This window comes from Epinephelus moara, chromosome 20 (assembly GCF_006386435.1).
Source record: "Epinephelus moara isolate mb chromosome 20, YSFRI_EMoa_1.0, whole genome shotgun sequence".
In the NCBI taxonomy this organism is placed as follows: Eukaryota; Metazoa; Chordata; class Actinopteri; order Perciformes; family Serranidae; genus Epinephelus; species Epinephelus moara.
In genome coordinates this window covers 40,788,743-40,807,931 of record NC_065525.1, presented here as the reverse complement: position 1 = coordinate 40,807,931, position 19,189 = coordinate 40,788,743, and the positions used below count along the sequence as shown (strand labels likewise).

The 19,189-nt window shown below is 40.4% G+C and overlaps 2 protein-coding genes across 3 annotated transcripts; one reads left to right on the top strand and one right to left on the bottom strand.

Moving 5' to 3' along the window:
• Positions 1-1,090: 1,090 nt before the first annotated feature.
• Positions 1,091-15,071, bottom strand: LOC126407510 (E3 ubiquitin-protein ligase AMFR-like). The gene is made up of 13 exons (XM_050072486.1): positions 14,436-15,071; positions 13,566-13,658; positions 13,024-13,188; positions 11,638-11,790; positions 10,967-11,007; positions 10,743-10,875; positions 9,070-9,203; positions 8,663-8,773; positions 7,942-8,135; positions 6,995-7,098; positions 6,746-6,883; positions 5,952-6,193; positions 1,091-3,219 (listed from the first exon to the last, which is right to left on the bottom strand). The coding sequence occupies exons 1-13, from the start codon at positions 14,691-14,693 to the stop codon at positions 3,069-3,071; spliced, it is 1,917 nt and encodes a 638-aa protein (XP_049928443.1). The 5' UTR covers positions 14,694-15,071; the 3' UTR covers positions 1,091-3,068.
• Positions 15,072-15,556: 485 nt separating this feature from the next.
• pdcd2l (programmed cell death 2-like) lies at positions 15,557-18,469 on the top strand. Of its 2 annotated transcripts, none has more exons than XM_050072508.1 (2): positions 15,557-16,080; positions 17,559-18,469. In XM_050072508.1, the coding sequence occupies exons 1-2, from the start codon at positions 15,591-15,593 to the stop codon at positions 18,161-18,163; spliced, it is 1,095 nt and encodes a 364-aa protein (XP_049928465.1). In that variant the 5' UTR covers positions 15,557-15,590; the 3' UTR covers positions 18,164-18,469. The 2 variants fall into 2 exon arrangements, with proteins under 2 accessions (XP_049928465.1, XP_049928464.1); XM_050072507.1 differs by having other exon boundaries at positions 15,559-16,080; positions 17,556-18,467.
• Positions 18,470-19,189: the final 720 nt, after the last annotated feature.

Below are 19,189 nucleotides of genomic sequence, written 5' to 3'. Positions count from 1 at the left end.
GGATATTAGGATGGATCCACCTTAGAGGACGCAGAGAGATTAATTTAGAGGGAAATAAAGCAGGATGTTGTTATTGAACTTGGAGTTTATCTCAGAATCTCAGATTTGAAGTTAATGCTGATCTGATCCGATCTGTGCAGCTTCCTGTCTTCAGAGATCAATTTCTTTACTGGAGGATGGTCTGAACAGCAGCCTCACTCATTAAACGTGCAGCTTTTGCTGTGGAAACAGAGCCTGGAGGATTCTAAGTTGTCATTTAATAAAAGTGTAATCACCTCTTAGCATCAGCAGAGGGGGAATCAGACACAAGGGGTTTTTAACTGGTTATGAAACAGTCTCAGTTTAATACTGATGCTTGTACACGAGTTACATAAGCAAAAAAGACCATCAGTGAGTCGACTGGCTGTTTCTGTATAGTTGTTCCTAATACCTGTGCCGGTCAGGTTCCACACCAAATCACACTAAAGAGCCTATGTTTGCATTTTCTCAGGTGAAGATTGGCAGTAAGTCGTACGTTAGCCAGTTAAAAGGAAGTGGGAAGAGATTTTTCTTTGTAGAATTTATTCTTGATGTTATTTTTTTGTGGTAATGGCTGATGATACTGAGGCAGGATCATCAAAGAAAAAGAAAAGAATTGACTGAAGAACAAAAAAAGCTAATATGAACAGTGATGGGCGAAAACACAAGTCAACATTAGTCACTCATTCAACAATAGTTATTTAAACTACGTATGTTTTAGCATTAAAACGCTATTTTCCTCAGCCCTTCTGAAAATGATTTCCCATGTGACCTGACAGGTTTCTGCACGATGACGTTGCTACATATAAATCCCCTACTCCCACAGTATTGTGTGTTATGGATGTCAAAAATTAGCTCTTGTGCTTAACCCCTGACCAGCACGGACGCTCCTGCTGTGTGTGGACGCCACATTAGTTCAGATTCAAAACTCACATATTATCAAACTAGCTGATTGAGGCAGCGGTCGACCAGTGACTGCTGTGTTTGGTGAGGTAAAATTACTGTTTTGTTTTTGTCTAGTGGCTTTAAAGAGAGCATTGATAACAGATTGGGTTCTCTGTCCACTTCTCCAAACTGGGGGTGTGCTGACTCCCAATTACTGTATGTGATACACTGACTATGGATAAGTGCCTGGCAAGACCACGTAAAAAAAAAAATCAGAGCTAACCCTTTCAGTTATTATTATTATCAGCTCTCTAAACTACGTCATCGTTTTCCGCTAATGGCTAACTGAACGTTTCCATTTGAAAAAATCTGAAAGGGGAAAAAAAAAAAAAAACACGCAGGTGGAGTCGACCTTTAAAAAGAAAAACAGTATTCAAAATAAGTTGCATCTTTTTTTCACTCATTTCCAAAACAAATTCATGCACTTCCCAGATCAAGACCTTTACAACATGATGCGGTGGTGCCCATGGAAACACTATGACTTCTGCCAGCAGGGGCCGCCAAAAATCAACACAAAATTAAAGCTGCAAACAGCAATGAACGGTACCTTGCACCTTCCTGCATGTTGCAGGTGTTGGCAAGACGCTGGTTGACACAGCTGTGAATTTACGCAACTGTCAAACACTGTTTAGACGTCTTTTCGGTGCATGGCACTGGAAATACTGGATTGCAAATTCTTTACCACTTCCTGTGTCCACTAGGCGGCACCTGAGATCATGCAACAAACACACCAGTTGCTGAATATCAAGTGTGGAGCGCACAATGTAAATTTAATGCTGTTTAAATGATGTGCGTCACACCAGGCTGACTTCCTGTTACCAGAAGGTGGCGCAGTTACTTTGACCCAAAGTTGGTTTTTACTATTTTAGTTTTGGTATTTCATTGGTGATTTACAGATGTGCTCAGGCCGTGAACTTTGGGGCAGACTGGACAATGTAACTCAAGTTACATCAATTTCTTGTTTCATGGCGAAACAAGCAAAATGGCCGCCACGCCATGGCAGCATCATTCCATGAAAAGTCAAACTTCTTTACAACTTTACATCACAAAGGTCTTAAGATTGTATCGACCAAATCTTGAAAAGTTTGATCTGATTAGGAGGAGTTTGTTAAAGTGCAGCGCCTGGAAGTGGCCAAAAATACACTAAAATTATACATTAAATTCAAAGTAGCTGACTTTTTTTCAGTCTTAGGATGTTACAAGTGCCAAATTTCTTCTTCACTGAAAAAAACTTATTGTAGGGGGGCGCTATCAAGCCATTTTGTCTCACCTGAGCATGAGCCCATAAAATATCAAGTTCCTCACCAGTTCTGATGCGTGTGCAAAGTTCTGTAGGCCAATTTCCACCAGATGCGTGTTGGTTGCGTCTCCGCTCCGGCACGGCAGCGGAGCCGATAGGATTCAATTCTAGTCAATGTGTGTGTTTCCACCGGCTGCGGCTGTGCTGCGTTCCGGCTCCGTCTCAGCTCCGGCACTCCGGAGCCCTCCGCAACAGATACGCAGGACTTCTATTTTTGCCGGACGCCGGAGCACAACGCAGCAATTCAGCACAGAGCAGATCGTGCGGGGCAGGAAGTCGTGCACAGAAACACAATAAAACATCCGGTTAATTTTCAAAATAAAATACACAGTGTTCACGGCAGATCATATTTCCCTGCACTGCACCTTGAAAACTACATAATGGGCAGAGGCAGGCCTGAAGTCAACAGGTCAGAGGTTTTCGGACGTCATTTCACCCCGTTGACACCATGGACGAGGAGATGTTAATCATGGCAGTGCACCGAGATGTCTTCCGGCGGAGCTGCACCGCACCGCACAGCAAACGCAGCCGGTGGGTATTGACGGACAGCGGAGCACGCAGCGGATAACCAGCGCTGCCGTTCCGCAACGGACACGCATCCAGTGGAAATCCGGCGTGTGAGTTTTCGAGCATCTTTAGTCCCTCAAAAATGTGATTCATTTGCATAAATACCAATAATTCGTTGCATTTCAGTAGGGTCCTCGCACCAGTTGATGAAAGTTCCTTGTAGTTCAGGTATAAAAACGCAGTCACAGACGATAAAAAACTTCCTCACCAGTTAAACTACCCCATTTCCTGTCTGGGCTCAGAGGGCGGAGTCAGACTGTCTCTGCAGACGCCGTTCTGCTGCTGATGCTAATGTTTCTCGTCGCAGGGTGACGGGGTCAGAGGTCAAAGCGTTGCTGTCCAGGGAGGAGTCAGGGTTGTTGGAGCTGGTGTTCCTGGTCAGATAGTCCCTGCAGACGAAAGTAAAGTTTACAGGTAAAGGACCATCAGCTGCTTTATATTTACATGTATTTACCTTTTGACTTAAAATTGCACATAATTTAGATTTTTAAATAATAAGTGGCTTGTCATTTTATATTCACCACTCCCTCTTTCGATCAGAGATACTTTTCATTCACTGATTAGTTTTAATCTGTTTTACTCGTTTTTGCTGATCATTGTGAAGCTACCATCAATACAGCTCAACACGTCCTGCACAGATTTCAGTGCCTCCAGGGTTTCACATTGAGATTGTTGCAGCCTGATTCACAGCTGCTCCTCTTCGTGCAGAACATAAGTGAATTGCCTTGAACAGTCTTTAGCAGTAATTTTTGCTGGTAAATGCGAGAGGTTCGTGTTGCACGTCTGCGTCGTCGCAACCACAAACAAGACAGTGAGTCTGAGGACGTTATGCGGGGGAAATGATGGTGAAACATGTGGGAAATGACCATTATTGGTCAAATTTGCTGACGAGTTGCAGTGATTGGACAAAATTTCAAAGTCACGCAGAATTCACTGGGGATTGGTCGAATTTGTTATTATCGCAACATCCTGTAAGGGCTGACATTTTAAATTAAAAGCTGACCAGGAAAGGTAGCTTTTATTGGCTGAATCCAAATGTCCACCCTCTGGACTTGCGGACTGAGCCCTTGCGGACTTCACTCGTACGTACTGAGACGCAAGTGTGGTGAAGTCCGAACATTTGGATGCAGTCGTTGCCTCTGAGGCACTGAAAGGCTTTTAATGTGAAACATCTGTGCAGGAAGTGTTGACACTGATCAAAATAACAGCAACGTTGAACAGACTGGAGTTAGATTAACTGCTGAAGAGAAACTGATTTGAGAGGAGTGGCGAGTGTAACATGACTCTGTTGTACTGATGGATTAATGCAGTGGTTTCCAACTGGTCCAGCCACGGGGTCCAGTCATTGGTTAAAGGTCCACTCAGTTTGATACACTAAGCATCACATTTGGGTTTGACCATGTCGTTGAGCTAGTTTGCTGTCTCTGTTAAGTGGCTGTCACTTGTTAATCACTCACTCTACAGCAGGAAACAGCAATTCAAAATAAAAGCTCTGTACCGGAAATTCACTGCACGCTAATATACAAACTTTTTTACAAACTTGACCCACTTTTGGACCGCGACCCACCAGTTGGGAACCACTGGATTTTGTATCAACAGCAAATTAAAAAAGGACCATGTAGGAAAAGGCTTCTTACTAAAATATGATTTAAAAATAGTTTCTAATATAAAGCTGTTTCAGATTTTACAGTACGTTCTGACCAATCATTAAACAGAAATTTAGATTTGACAGTTTCCTAATGCACAGGCAGCAGCTGGTTTCACATTTTGGTTCTTACTGATATTTTTCAATTTAATTAATCTATAAATCTATGTAATAACTATAATAGATTGATAGAATAAAGTTTCATGATTTTCAAAGCTCAAATATTGAGCTGAAAATTAACTTTATTTAGAAACTTCCTTGATTCGTTACCAGACACAGTGACCATCATCTCAGTTTTATTTTTTGTCAGAGATCACTATCTTCTGCTGAATTACTTGTAAGCACAGATTGTTTTTAAAAAATATTTAAAGATGGAACAACTTTAAAATCCATCACTTAAGATTTAGCAGTCAGGCAGTTTGCTTTTCAATGACATAAAAATCCAGATTTAATTTGCCCTACGTCCACCATCACTCTGTCTTCTGGGTTTGATTTTAACAACAATGTTTGGCGTCTGAATTAAAGTTTTGGGTGTCGAGGCTATAGTCCTTCAAAACAACCCGCTCCATTTTACTCTTACCATGTAATAGTAATAAAAATATAACAATTTAATTTGGCAGGTGAGGGGAAAGAAAATAAAACACATTGTTGGTTTATGGATAACCATAAAAATGTCCATAAAAAATAAAACTAATATACATGTAATATATACTGACATAATATTATGACAAATAGAGACGTAAGACCGTAAAAAGGGGACGACAGAGTGAATAAAATAAGAAGAAATAAAAGGTAAAAGCAGGAAGGCAGATCTATAAAAATGGATTTTGAGGTGAGATTTAAGGACACTGCCTGCAAACATAAAACTATGGTCAGATCGAACTGAGCAGGATGTTCACTGTGATGGATTATCTATCTGCAGAGTCTCTGTGAGTTGATTTTAACAACGAACTGATGTGAACTGAAGCTAACAGCTGCCTGCTAGGAAGGAGAGAAACCTAACAACTGCTCCTGATATAAAAAAAACTCCCAGCATGCAAATTGCAGGTGATTTGTAGTAAATGGGCTAAAACACAAAATGTCACCGCTGTGGTTTCACTAATGAAGCCACAGCTCAGAGATTCATCAGTGTTGGAGATAATTAGCAGCTGAGACGAAGTTACAAAACTTGGAAAACTCCTAAATGGCAAACGAGAGGAGCTGTTGGTGCAGAGAGGAGCGCTATGTTAACCCTTAAAGTCGACTGAGTGACAGAAGCATATTCACCTCAGAGGTTTAAAACTACGTTAACAAATCATCAGTCCTTGCTAGAATTTCTTTTTGTGTCCGAGGCAAATTATGTTCATCAAAAAAGATGAAATGTTTTTTAAGTCCCAATACTTAAATCTGTATTCAAGATACTGTGCAGAAGTACTATGAAAGTTGAAGTCACTCCCCTCTCATGTTCAGGGAGCAGAAAAGGTGACTCTTCGGTACCTGCGCGCTCGCTGCAGCAGCTCCTCCCTCCTCTGCAGCAGAAGCTTCTGTCGCTGCTCCGCCGATGAAGAAAACCGAACCTCCACGTCATCATCATCATCCATCTTCTCCTCCACAGAAATCTGCTTCTCCTCCTCATCTTCCTCCTCCGTCTCATCACCGCCGCCCTGCTCTGACTCGCTGCTGGCTGCGGCCTCATCCTCAGGTGGAGGAGTCACCTGTATGACCTGCTGCTCAAAGACCTGACGAGAGAGGAAACTGTTTCAAACATGTTTGTTTGTGGAAATGCCGCTGGTTTACGTCCGATATTAAAAATTAAACTCCCTTCTGTACTATTTAAGATTTTTCAAGGTAAATGCTACGGTGGCCCTGAGAGCTCAAACCACTGCAAATTAAGAAAAAATTGATGTAAAGAAACCCTGCAAAGCGTTTAGAAATACACGAATACATGTTACTTGCAGCACGTTTCTGTATAGATTTGTGGTTTCTTAATTTGCACTGAGCTCTCAGGGCCACCGTACGATACAGTTTAATATTTTTGCAATTACAATCAAATTTACTTTATTTCATATTTTAATTAGGTTATGTGTTATCCTTTATTTTCACTGGCACTATTTTATGTTTAGAATTTAATTGTTTTCATGTGCATGATCTTTTTCTTTTTCATATATATTAATGAGCATCTATGGAGGGAACCTAAGGCTTACGATATTCATTGCTATGAACTGATTCTGTGTAACTGTTATGTATATGATGAATAAAGAACTCAGTGAGACTTTGACTGTGAGACTGACCAGTGGCGGGGCAGCGGTGGTCTGGACTCGTCCCTCCAGGATGTTGTCGGTGGTGACCTCGAGGGATCGAGTGATCTCCAGGTCCTGCAGGATCAGCTGGAGAGGAACCTGAGGAAACATCTCCTGGATCTGCTGAGCCTGAGACACAGACAGACACACCTGACCTCAGTAACCTGTTCCACTCTCAGCAGGAGAGATTAGATTCTCTGGTAACGCTGCAGGACGCCAGCCTGTCCTCTGTGAACTCACCATGGTGTTGATCTGCGACGGGTTGGCCGGTGCAATGCCCAGAAAGTTGGTGGTGGCCATAACTTCCACTGAGAAACTGGGCAACCAGCTGGCAATGCGAGAACCTGGGAACACAGCAAGGTCAAAGGTCAGAGAAAAACTAAACTTACTGCCTCATGGTTGTGTTCCTCCTCCAAGCTGCAGCTACAGTTTCCATCCATGTCTGTCCAGACTCATGTGTCATCACAGTCGACAATGATTCAAATATGGATGTCCACTTCACACCAATGCAACTAGATGAGACGGTGTATCATCTCTATGCAACAACTCTCTGTACTTCTGTTCTGATTTGCAGCTTTTAAGGTTTATTTTCTGGCTAAATATAATTTGTAGCCTCTTAAAATATGAATGAGGATACTGATAGTCAGATACTCGCTATCTTTTGAGTGACATCAAAAACATTTTCTGGCTCAGAGTTAGATGAGAAGATCAATGCCACACATATCTGTAAGTTAGAGATGTCAGTGTACACGAAACTCTCTGTAAGAACCACATGTTATTTTTTACATTTCTGTTTGTGCGCAGAAAAATAAACACATGAGATATGGATACATTACTGAGCTTTGCAGGTGTTGTATGTTTATTTTTTAACTTGGGACAGAGCCATGCCGCCCTAGCTGTTTCCCGCTGCCATCAGTCTTTATGCTAAGCTAATCATCTGCTGGCTTCAGTTTCATATTTACCGTACAAATATTTCCCTTTACTGTCATAGATTCAATTAGTGGAGCACTGAACTATGTCTTTAACATGCTGTCATACTGGAAGTTGAGCATTTGTTTTCACCAATCTAACAATTTTGTTTTCTAAGAACATCACAGAGCTGTTAGTCTGACTACAGACCATATAAAAGACAATGGACGAGAAGAGGAACTGATAAAAGTCACTAGATGTGTCGTTCACTGTCTCACCATCGAAGTGGAAGAAGTGGTTGAGCTGGTTGAGGTGCGGCCGAGCGTCAGCTCCAGGAACAGCAGCCACGTTGTCAGCAGCGGCGGCTTCCCTGGTTTCCCTCTCCACACGTCCTCCTCCTTCACCGATGTTCAGAGACATCCGGCATGTCGGACATGACGTGTCCTGTTCGAGCCAGGAGCGCAGACACGAGCTGAGGACACACAAACACTCAGCGTTAAACAATCAGTGTTTATTAAAACGTTCACCTGTCAGTAAATGTCACGTCTCAGTGACTCATGCACGAAAATAAATATTATTTTCCTTCATTATATCTCATCATTATGTTCAACAGTCATTTACTGTATCTCATTACTATAATGTCTCATAGGTACATTTATTTTTTTCCATTATTTAAACTTGTCATCATAATGTTTCCCTGTAGCACATTTAGATGTACGCTTCCCTTATTCAGAATTGATATGAATCGATAAATCAATATTTTTGAAAACATTAATCCCACGGGGAAATCACAAGCTACCCTGCAGTATTTATATATTAATGATATACTTAAGTATATATTTTCAAGGAAACACTTTTAGTTAAGTTTTGAATGCAGAACTTCTACTTGTGATTTTACACACACCTTAAGGTGCAACCTAGACACACCTACATGGTGTTATTGCTAAATTAACTAAAGTAAAAGATCTGAGTACTTCCTCCACTGCTGCTCGTGCTGACCTGTGGAAGAGGTGACCGCAGGGAAGTTTCCGAGCTGAACTCATCACATCCCAGCAGATCGCACAGTCATCGTTATTGGCTGCCAGTTCATCTGCAGACGCCACAGGGAACCTGGAGAACAATGAAACATACAGTGTTCTTCTTTTACATGATTGACAGATTTAAAATCACATACATACAGGTTCTTTTTTTGTCAATGTATGTAGCATTCTCTGGCCTCTTTCCAACAGCACATTGACATATACGGATTTTAAATTTTGGGAAAAACAGAGCACTGGTATTGAACTGAAGTATGAGAATCTGTACAGAGTGAGCAGCTGGATCGATGCATCTCCAGCACTAATAATCTGACTGTGATTCTCTGACACATTGATAGTCTGATGCTGTGACACCGCTGCAGTACTGACCGGGTCTCCATGTTGCGGAGGACTCGCAGGTAGTTCTGGTGGCGGCGGATTCTCTTCTGAACCTCCTGAACGAGGAAACGAAGCTGCATGAAGATCACCAGACTCGCCATGGACAGCCAGATGTTACTGAAGAGCTGAGAGAGACACAGAGAAGGAATTCACATGACAGAGACAGATAGAGATTACTCTGGTTAACAAAATGTTCAAGGTCCAGTGTGCAGGGTTCAGTGATTTTCAGCTGTGAGGTTTGCAACCAACCTAATCTTTTCCAACATGTTGCACACCCCAGACCATGACCTGCTCCATATGTAGATATAAACAGTTCATTCTAATAACGATTCTTATTTTCAGGTGAGTATTCACTAATAAAAACACAGTCATGAATATTACATACCATTTCTGCCAATAGATGCCCCTATTTCCTACACCGGACCCTTAAATTCAGTTTTGTAATTGGTTGGTTAATTAAAAAACTTAATTAACTTAGTAACAGTGTCAGCAGTGTGTGGGTAACGACGCTTCACTGTTACCATAAGACCCAAAACCAAACCTGCTCTGTGGCAACATAAATTCACTTTTATTTCAACAGTTTTCTGTCTGGAACTATTTTCAGTTCTGCCATATTTGTACATTTAAATCTGAGGACTTAGTTTGAGTCTCTGCCTTGCTGCTGGAAACTCTCTGAGACCTTCCAGAAGACTTCATGTTTTAATTTCACAGGTAGTTTAAGTCTCATTTAACGGTTTGAGTTCGGAGTTTTTCTCATCGGTTTGAAGTGTTGTTGCATGAGACAGGTTCTCTATGCAGTGAGACATAGTGTGGATAGAGACTTGATTGAGAAGGTGATCAACTGGGTCAATTTATTTTATTAAATAATCAAAAAATATATATTAAAAATAACTATTTATCTGTCTATATCTAACTAAATTACAAAAATATAAGAAATTTTAGACAAAATATACATAAATGTATAAATTTGATTGAAATGTGATTTATTTTTTCTTATATTTATATATACAAAATAACAGCAGCAATAAATAATATAAATAAGGTAAAAATGTTTTTTTTTTTTAACTACCAAATAATTTGGCACTTTAAAAAAAAGAGAGGCAGTAGCAGCTTCACTAATGTGGAAAAAATGTTTAAAAATATGCAGCATTATTGGCGAATAACAATGACACCTTTAGAAATATCTGCTCTCTGCTGCAGTCACTGTGACTTTGCTGCTCACACATTTTACAATACTGTCAAATAAACACACAACTTGTGACTGAACCACTTCTCTTCATGTATTTAGGGACTTTGTCCTCAGTAGTTCATATTACTTAAAAAAATAAACTACAACAGTACATCAGTGATTTAGATCTATGTCAGAAACAACTGAAATAGACTAAAAAAAAAAGGAAACCGAATAATCAATGATGACATTATTGGTTACTGGGGATTGTCTACCAGACTAATGTGTAATGTTAACCTTTAAAAACATGGGAGTGTGATTGACCAAAAATTAAAACCGTTAACTTCGTCTGTGTGACATAAAAGATGAGATACACCCCTAAAGTAACAACACACTAAAGAAGATCAGAACAGAAAACTGAACCTGACCTGACGATAAAACTCATCCAGCTGAATAATGAGAAAATAAGATTTAAATAAATTTCCCTCGCACTGACCAGCATGTGGATGTGATGCAGCAGGTCGAGGCCCAGCAGCAGCAGCTCCATCAGCAGGTCGGTGTAGTAAACGTAGGAGGACTTATTCTCCCTGCTGCTGTCCTGGTTCACGTCCCACGGGTGGAGGGAGTACCTGCAGGTACGGAAAACAACATCAGGCACATCAGATGAAACAAACAGTCTGATGAGCAAACAGGAAGTGTGAAAATCTTTATTTCACTTACCGAAACATGACGTGTGTCGTCCTGACAGTCACCAACATACACTGGAACACAGACAGAAGGTCAGCTTAAACTTTATTCATCAAAATTAATGCAACAACTGAAAACTATCAGACTATGTATACAAATGAAAAGTAAATCTATGAGATATATGAAAACCAAATGTCCAAATTAAATGAAATTAAATTAAGATCCTCTAATGCAGCCTGGAATGTTATAGATGTAAGAGTTAAAAAATAAATAAATAAATAAATAAAGCCTTCTCATTGAATGCATCTGATAAAAGTTTATCAATTTATTTTTACACTTTCTTTAGTACATTTTAAAAAGACATAAATGACAATATACAAACACACACAATGAGAAATAAAAAATAAAATAGCAGAAATTTAAAAAATTAAAATAACAATAAAAATATATTTAAAAAAATAAAAATATTGCTCCTAATGCTAGTTATCACCAATATCCAAAAATAAAAACCATGAGAAAAAAAGCCCGAAAGGAAATTAAAAGTTAAAGAAAACTGGATACAGAATGTCCTGAATTCATTTAAGAAATCTGCATCCTCCATCAAATGTCTTAAATTCAGGTTCATTTGCTGTGAAACATTCTCAGCTTGTTTTGGGGAGACCTGCAGATATCCTGTGACGAGAGCATGTCAGAGAGTTTCTCACCTCAGCAGCCATGAACGCGGCGTTGTGGCGTCCTTGACTACGAGCCAGGCGGCTGCAGAGAGTCGCCAGACCACCGCAGCACAACAGCAGCACCACCAACAGCAGCAGCACCCGCGCATGGCTGGACAGGTGAGTGGTCGGAGAGAAGGACAGCTGGACGGACACACACACACACACACACACACACACACAGAAAGATTAACTAATGGACGACCATGTTAGTCAGTTTGTTTTGGTGTTATACAACTTAACTGTGGAGTAACTGTCACAATTTATTGCTGACTATATTAACAATCAGTTTACATTAATTTGGAAAAATATATTTTCTTTTTTCAATTCAGTTCTACTTCATTAATGAATTTGTTAATCAAACTACATTTTATATACATTAATCATAAGTTAAAAGCACAAAGTTCAGCAGTGTAAACACAACTAAACTCTGTGAGGAAAAGGTAACATGAGCGCAGATTAATTCAGGAGCTAAGTCCTAAATATTTGTATGATTTTAAATTTTTATTCATAATTTACCTTATGTTTGAGTTGTATATGATGTGTTAGCATTTCTGTTTCTCTGCTATATGCTATTCTGCTGTCTTTACTCTTCAGGACAGCGACTGATTTAGTTCTCTCAACACCAACTGGGCTCAGTGACAAGACTTTAAAAAAATCTGTTTCTATGCTTACAGCAAACCAACCAAACACTCTTAAACACTGCTTAAATCATAACTGTAGTTTGGTTCACTAATTCATGGTGCAGATTTTCCATTTGCACACCAACAGAAGGAGCACTTTTGATTTACTGACTGTTGAGCTTTAAATTTATCCTCCTTTCAAAAATTCATTTTGTCATGACCTTTCCTCTGGCGCCACCCTGAGGACAAACTTTACAGTTTTATCTCCAAAACTGATGAGGCTCCAAGAACAACTATATCATCTGTACGTTGTTTTCTCTGTAGTGACTCATAATCAACTCTAATTAACAGGTTAATCACTGACCACTGAAGATTTTAGGAGATGCTACAGGGGCTTGCTGCTTGTAATATTCTTGAACTACAACCTTTATGGTCAAATAGAGTTTGAAAACAGCTGCTATCTCCACCAATAAAATATATATGGTATATAAAAACTTGTAAAACTACAACAAATTGAAACAACTAAATTTATCCAAGGGAATTAATAAAGTAGTTCTTCTTCTTTGTAAAGTATATAAATCAATAAGGTGACATGTTTCTGATGGAGACTTCTATTTCTTCCTGTGTGAACATCACAATCTTGACAAAACTGCACATTTTGATTTTTTTTTCAATATGTTTTACATGACAATCATTTAAAATTACAAACACTGTGATCATGAGAAAGAGACACGTATGGTTTAGTGAGCATTACATATTCAAAGCGGTCCTTGCAGAGCTGAACCAGGAGATGGAGGAAGACCAGGACGGCAAACCAGAGCCACCACATCACCACCTCCTCCACCGTCTGGACGTTCAGGACGCCGAATACAAAGATGAACTTGTAGAAGACGAAGTTCCAGAACTTGTCCTTCAAGTGCTGCAGGAGAAAACAAAACGCAGGTTTGTGATTTTAAAAAAAGACCCATTCTGAATACTTCTCTCTCTCTCTTTTTTTTTTTTACAGCAACCTTTATTTGGATTTGACCATATATTTACTTAATTTAGATGAATTGGGAGGCACTGTTTACAGATTTAGTTGATATTTTCTTTTTATTTCCATTTTAATTTCTTTGCTTACAGATTACTATTTCACCAGACTTTAGAGTTTCTATCTGGGTTAATTTACAAGCTCAAAACTGAGCAGCTTCTCCCTTTCAAAGCCAAATCACAGACCAGGTCATCCAACAAAAATCTGGAGCTGAATGTAATATTAATGTGCAGTTAACAGCAAACAGCACAAACAGAAGCACTGACCTGTTTTTCACTGACGCGGAGCGGCCCGAACACGACACACTGGATGAGTTTAGCAATCAGCAGCAGGACACAGCAGGCTGTGTTGACCATCACCTGCACACATAAAGACAGAATAATATGTCACCTCTTGAAGAGAGCTCAGAGCGATGACATGATCAAACCTGAAACAGGTTAAAATAATTAGAAGCAAGAGGGCATACCATCAGGGAAAAGAAATGAGCTGCAGTCCTGTTTTCAGCTTTATGATGATGCATTTTTATGATGATGCATACTGTGCCTTCTATTCCTGGCTCAGCAAACAAATAACAAAAAAGTTCCCCTCCTATAACATAATTCAAGTATTTCATGCTCATCCAACCAAAAGAAATCAGCATTTAAAGAGGTCATTTTACTGAAAAGTACATCCCTTATGTCTTCGTAGTCTGTCCTGCTCTGAAACAGCAATAAACCTACTGGTCACTAAGGCTAAAGGTAATGCTCCTGAGCGTAACTGGGAACATAGAGATCTTTGTCATTCATTTAAATTTAACTTCACATACGGTTCCACATTGTGGCTGGTCTTTATGACACAATAATTTTGTAATTTTAGTTTACACAAAATATCAACAGACATTTTTTGTCTATACATGAGAAAAGTTTTGCTCCTCATCTCCTTGGCATCACAGAGTAGCCTGTTCTGGAAAATAAATGACAAGTTGTTCAAATAAAGTAAGGATTCCAACTCATTAGCTCAATGATGACCACGGAGGATGTCCCATTTAAATATCTTATTAGTGAGTATTAAGTTGCATAAAATCTGAATAATCAAGTAAAAAACCTACTTGAGTGAATGTAATTGACTAAACTCTGCTTGTTAGTGAATGCACTCACCCAAACAGAGACACTGTCAGTCAGCAGGTGCACCAGAACATCTGCAGCCACATCTCCATACCCTGCACTCAGGTACTGCACCCCATCCCTGATGTAGCGGCTGACCCTGGAGCTGTGGACCGGCTGGCTGTGGGTATTCTCCGGGCTGGACTCGAAGGAGCAGACGGTCAGGACGGTCCCGGCCAGCAGGGCAGCACTCAGCGCCGTGTACGTCTGTAAACTGGGCCAGGGGAACCGCTCCAGGAACAAGAAAGGCATGATGGTGGCCGAGCTAACACTGATCACGGAGATTTATACTGTTACATAACACGACAAACACGCTTCATTCACAGCTCTCACATTCTGCTGTGACCTCGTTTCCATTCACTCAGCTGTGGACATTCAACGCTAACGTTACTTTGAGTAGTAACGTTAGCTAGCTTGTTAGCCAGCTAGCCTAGCATCCATAGACGTTAGCTCATTTTAGCTAGTTCGTAAACAAGATGATATATTTTGAATTTAACGAGCAGTTTTATTCGTTTTTTAACGCGATTGGGACTATCTTAACATTTCATATGCTTTTTGGCTTTTGGAGTGGCTTTAAAAAACGTTAAACAGTGCTAGTCCTGCTAGCATTGCGCCTCTCAGTCAAACCGGAGCAGCGCAACAAACTCAGATTTAAATACCGGAAGCAACAACACAGAACACTTCCGTTTCCGTTGTTTTTCGAAATAAATCTGAAAACAAAATGAAGGCTTTTAAATAGATATTTTAATTATATTTGAGCATTTATACGCAGGTTTATTCTTATATAATGCTGAATAGTGTAATGAATATCGATGCATCACATTTTAATTGTTATATTTCGTGAATAAAAATCTTAATAAACGGATATCACATCGCTGTTTTGTCCGTTATTTTAACTAACCGGAATTTCAAGTTCCGGTGGGAACTCTTCTCAGTCTATATGTCACGAATTTAACGAATAAAATCCACATTTTACCGTCTTATTGCGTGTATAATTAAATGTGAAGTGGCCATTTTACTGCTTGCTTCAATTTTATTCACACCGATGTATTTAATGACTCAAACTGCCACCCGGCCGGCGGCAATGTTTTGATGACGGACCCCAGACCCCAACATTCACTTCCGGTCGGTGTTTTCAACATGTGAGAGATGTCTTCAGCCACTCAGGAGGTAACTCTGATCGGTCTGTGTGATGGGGAGCTCGACTCTAAGAGACACCGGTCCTCTTATCTGACAAACAAAGTCGGGGGTCACCCGGACTGGTCCCCGGTCATCTCCCGGCAGTCTCCCCGCTGCAGTCGCTGCGGAGCCCCGTTATTACACGTGGTTCAGGTGTACTGCCCTCTGGAGGCTTCACCCTACCACAGAAACCTCCACCTGTTCGCGTGCCCAGGTGCCGAGTGCAGCGGCAGGTCAGACAGTTGGAAGGTGCTCCGCTCTCAGTGTCTGGAGGAGGCGGCGGCAGCGCAGACAGCCAGCCGGCCTGTCACGGCTCAGGAGGCTCCTCTGTCGGCCACTGACTGGTGTGACACCGCTGATGACTGGGGGATGGAGGAGGAGGAGGAGGAGGATGGATGGGGAGGAGGTGTGAAGAAGATCAGCCAGGTTCAAGAGGAGGCAGCAGCTCCTGAGGCACAGGGTTGGGCTGAACAATATAAATATTCCTAACAAAATTACATTACAATTTGTCAGCAAACATTTCTTATTCTTTTCCGACATCTGGGAAATACTTTGTACATCTTGCTTCAAAAGTGCGCCATAAAAAGTGTTATTATAATTACTTCGAGTACAAACACATATGAGCAAGTATTGTACTTAACTACAGTTTTGATATACTTGTACTCTGTTGAGTATTTCCATTCTCTGCTACTTTATTCTACTCCACTATTAGGAAGGAAGGAAATATGGTACTTTGAGCTGCAGCTTAGTATCATTTTCATTAACCTGCTGCAGAGATATATTTGTCTTAGTATTATTTTTGTGAGGAGGTAGATAATCTGTGTACAAATGTGCAATCTGTAAATATTAAACAACTTCCATAAATACCAAAAAGTTTTGTAAACTCACAAAAATATTTTGAAGATATAAAACAGATCTATGAATATATAAATTTCAAAAATAAAATAAAAATACTGCAAAAAATGCAGATCTGCAGGCATAAAATTGAGATTCACAAATAAAAAGCAGATTCACAAATATCTGATCAAATGTTAGGAAGATATTCACAAATATTTTTCATTTATTTGTATATTAATTAAATGTATTAACAGGTTTGTGGAATTTATTTTAGGGCTGCAACGATTAGTCGACTAATCAGTTTGAGTCATTTTTCATAGAAAAGTACTATAAAAGTCCCCCAAAATACTCTTACTGCAGCTTCTTATGTTCAAATATAGGCAGCGTTACACACTCTCCCATGACGGCGAACTAAAGCGTGAGTGGGGTGAGTATGAAACAAGACATTAGATGACATAATTTTGGGGTTTGGGAGAGACGGACCGAGATTTTTCAACATTTTAACACATTTTTCGATAAAATGATTAGTCGACTAATCGAAGAAATAATCGACAGATTAGTTAACAATGAAAATAATGGTTAGTTGCAGCCCTAATTTATTTGTGTATTTGCACATTTGTTTTATATTTGCAAACTAGAATTCTTTTTTCTTTTTTTTTGATATTTGTAGAAGGTCTTATGTATTTACAGATTACACATTTACACACTGATTGTCGAACTGCTCACACAAATACTGAGACAACTCTATCTCCAGGTACAGCCCGCAGCAAATATCACAGCACCATCATTTTTGTTTTTTCAGTGAAAATAAAATGCAAAAAGTATCCTAATAAAATTGCTACTCAAATTGAAATCATGATATGTCAAAAAATAATAGCGATATGATTTTTTTGCATTCTGTGCAGCCCAATTAGAAAGCACTTTGTTAATTAACACAAGATGTCACTGTTTCTAAAATATCTTAAAGTGCAGCTGCTCCCATGGACCCCAGCTGAGTTTAATACGTGCTTTTTCCTAAAACCAAAGAGAAACTGACATTTTTAAGAGCTTTCAGAGAAACTTTTCTTAATTTAATCTTTACTTTATCTTTTTGCGCAGCAGCCGGTGAGATGGACGTCAGCAGTCGGCTTCAGGATCTAAATCTTGGAGAGACACAGGAGGATGTTCCTGTCCTCCGCTCATTCTTCATCAGTGTGGAGGAGGAATCAGATCTTGGTGGAGAGGAAGACGACCTGCGGCACGTTCAGCAGCTGCTGAGGGAGTATGAGAGGAGAGAGGGCGTGGCTGTAGGAGAGCTGGAGGACAGTGAGGGCGGCGGCGGGGAGGAGAAGTACGAGAAGACACGTGCCAGACACGGAGATGCTGTCTTCTCCAGGTTCATGAAGAAGATCTCGCTCTGTCCTCAGCAGATCCTGCGGTACTGCCGCAGCGGGAAACCACTCTTCATCACTGAGCCGCCGGCCAACATGGCTCAGGTGGTGTCGGTGTGCGGCTCCTGTGGGGGATCCAGGACGTTTGAGCTGCAGCTGATGCCGGCTCTGGTCAGTCTGCTGCGGAGGGAGGGCGGCAGCGCTGAGGCAGAGCTGGAGTTCGGGACGGTGCTGGTTTATACGTGCACAAACAGCTGCTGGACGGCAGGATCAGGATCAGCTGTGGAGGAGTTGTGCTTCGTTCAGGCAGACCCAGACCAGCTGCTCTTTAAATGACGGGACAGGTTCAAAATGAGTTGCTGTGATTCATTCATCAAATCAGACAAGTATTAAAAAAAATGAACAGATGAGTTTACACAGGATTTCAACTGGATTGTGTGGCCTACAGAGAGTCACTAGTGCCTTAAATGTGCTGCTGCATGATATGTTGGAAATGTGCGGCCATCACTGCTGTTCTGTTGTGATAACAAAGCTGGTTTACAGAAGATATCTGGTTAAATTGTCTATTTCTCGAGATAGCGATCACTTTTCACGAGAAAATGACTTGTATTCTCTGAAGATGACAAAATAAATATGGAGGACTCGAAAATAAGTGTCATTTGTCATTGGATCAAACTTGATTTCAGCCTTAAAAATCACTGCAGCGCTGCAGGATTGTGGCCAAAATCAAACACCACCTTTATAATGATCATATTGATTATTAAGTCGCTGTCACTGATGTCTGAGGTGATGCTGGGCAAAGACAGGGATTCAGTGAGGTAATGTTAGTGTCGTTATTCCTCTTGGCCTTCATGTATTCGTCGTACTGCAGATTCAGGTGGATGAATAAGTTAGTTGTGTTGCTGTGCAGCACACACACAAGTCTCATGCACATATGATTTGTTCTCTCATAAATCCGAAATACATCCACAGCTCTTCAAAAGTGGAGGCTGGCAATTCAGGAGGCGTCAGTATCTCAGTCGTTAATGTTTATTTAACTGTGGAAAGCAAAAACTGTGATCGTGATTAACCCTTTGAAACCGACCGCAAACTGTCTTGGTTTCTTTCAAAAACATGGGAAGAGAGCAACAAGCAATACAAGAAGAAATGACCCCAAAAAATGAGCAAGAAATTAGTGAAAAGATGGGGTGTCGGTGGCCCGGATTCGAGTCCAGCCTGTGGCCCTTTGCTGCATGTCATCCTCTTTCTCCCCCCTTTCACACTTGGCTGTCCTGTCCATTAAAAGCAAAATGCCCCCCCCCCCCCCCCCCAAAAAAATAATCTTAAAAAAACACAAAAAACAGGAAATATATATATATATAT

Excerpts from the sequence above, each read along its gene's own strand:
- LOC126407510 (XM_050072486.1), bottom strand. The coding sequence starts at position 14,693 with ATGCCTTTCTTGTTCCTGGAGCGGTTCCCCTGGCCCAGTTTACAGACG. Across the intron at positions 11,008-11,637 it reads CCGCGTTCATGGCTGCTGAG|TGTATGTTGGTGACTGTCAG; the intron begins GTGAGAAACTCT and ends TCTGTGTTCCAG. Across the intron at positions 8,774-9,069 it reads CTCCGCAACATGGAGACCCG|GTTCCCTGTGGCGTCTGCAG; the intron begins GTCAGTACTGCA and ends ATTGTTCTCCAG.
- pdcd2l (XM_050072507.1), top strand. The coding sequence starts at position 15,591 with ATGTCTTCAGCCACTCAGGAGGTAACTCTGATCGGTCTGTGTGATGGG. Across the intron at positions 16,081-17,555 it reads AGCAGCTCCTGAGGCACAGG|CAGCCGGTGAGATGGACGTC; the intron begins GTTGGGCTGAAC and ends CTTTTTGCGCAG.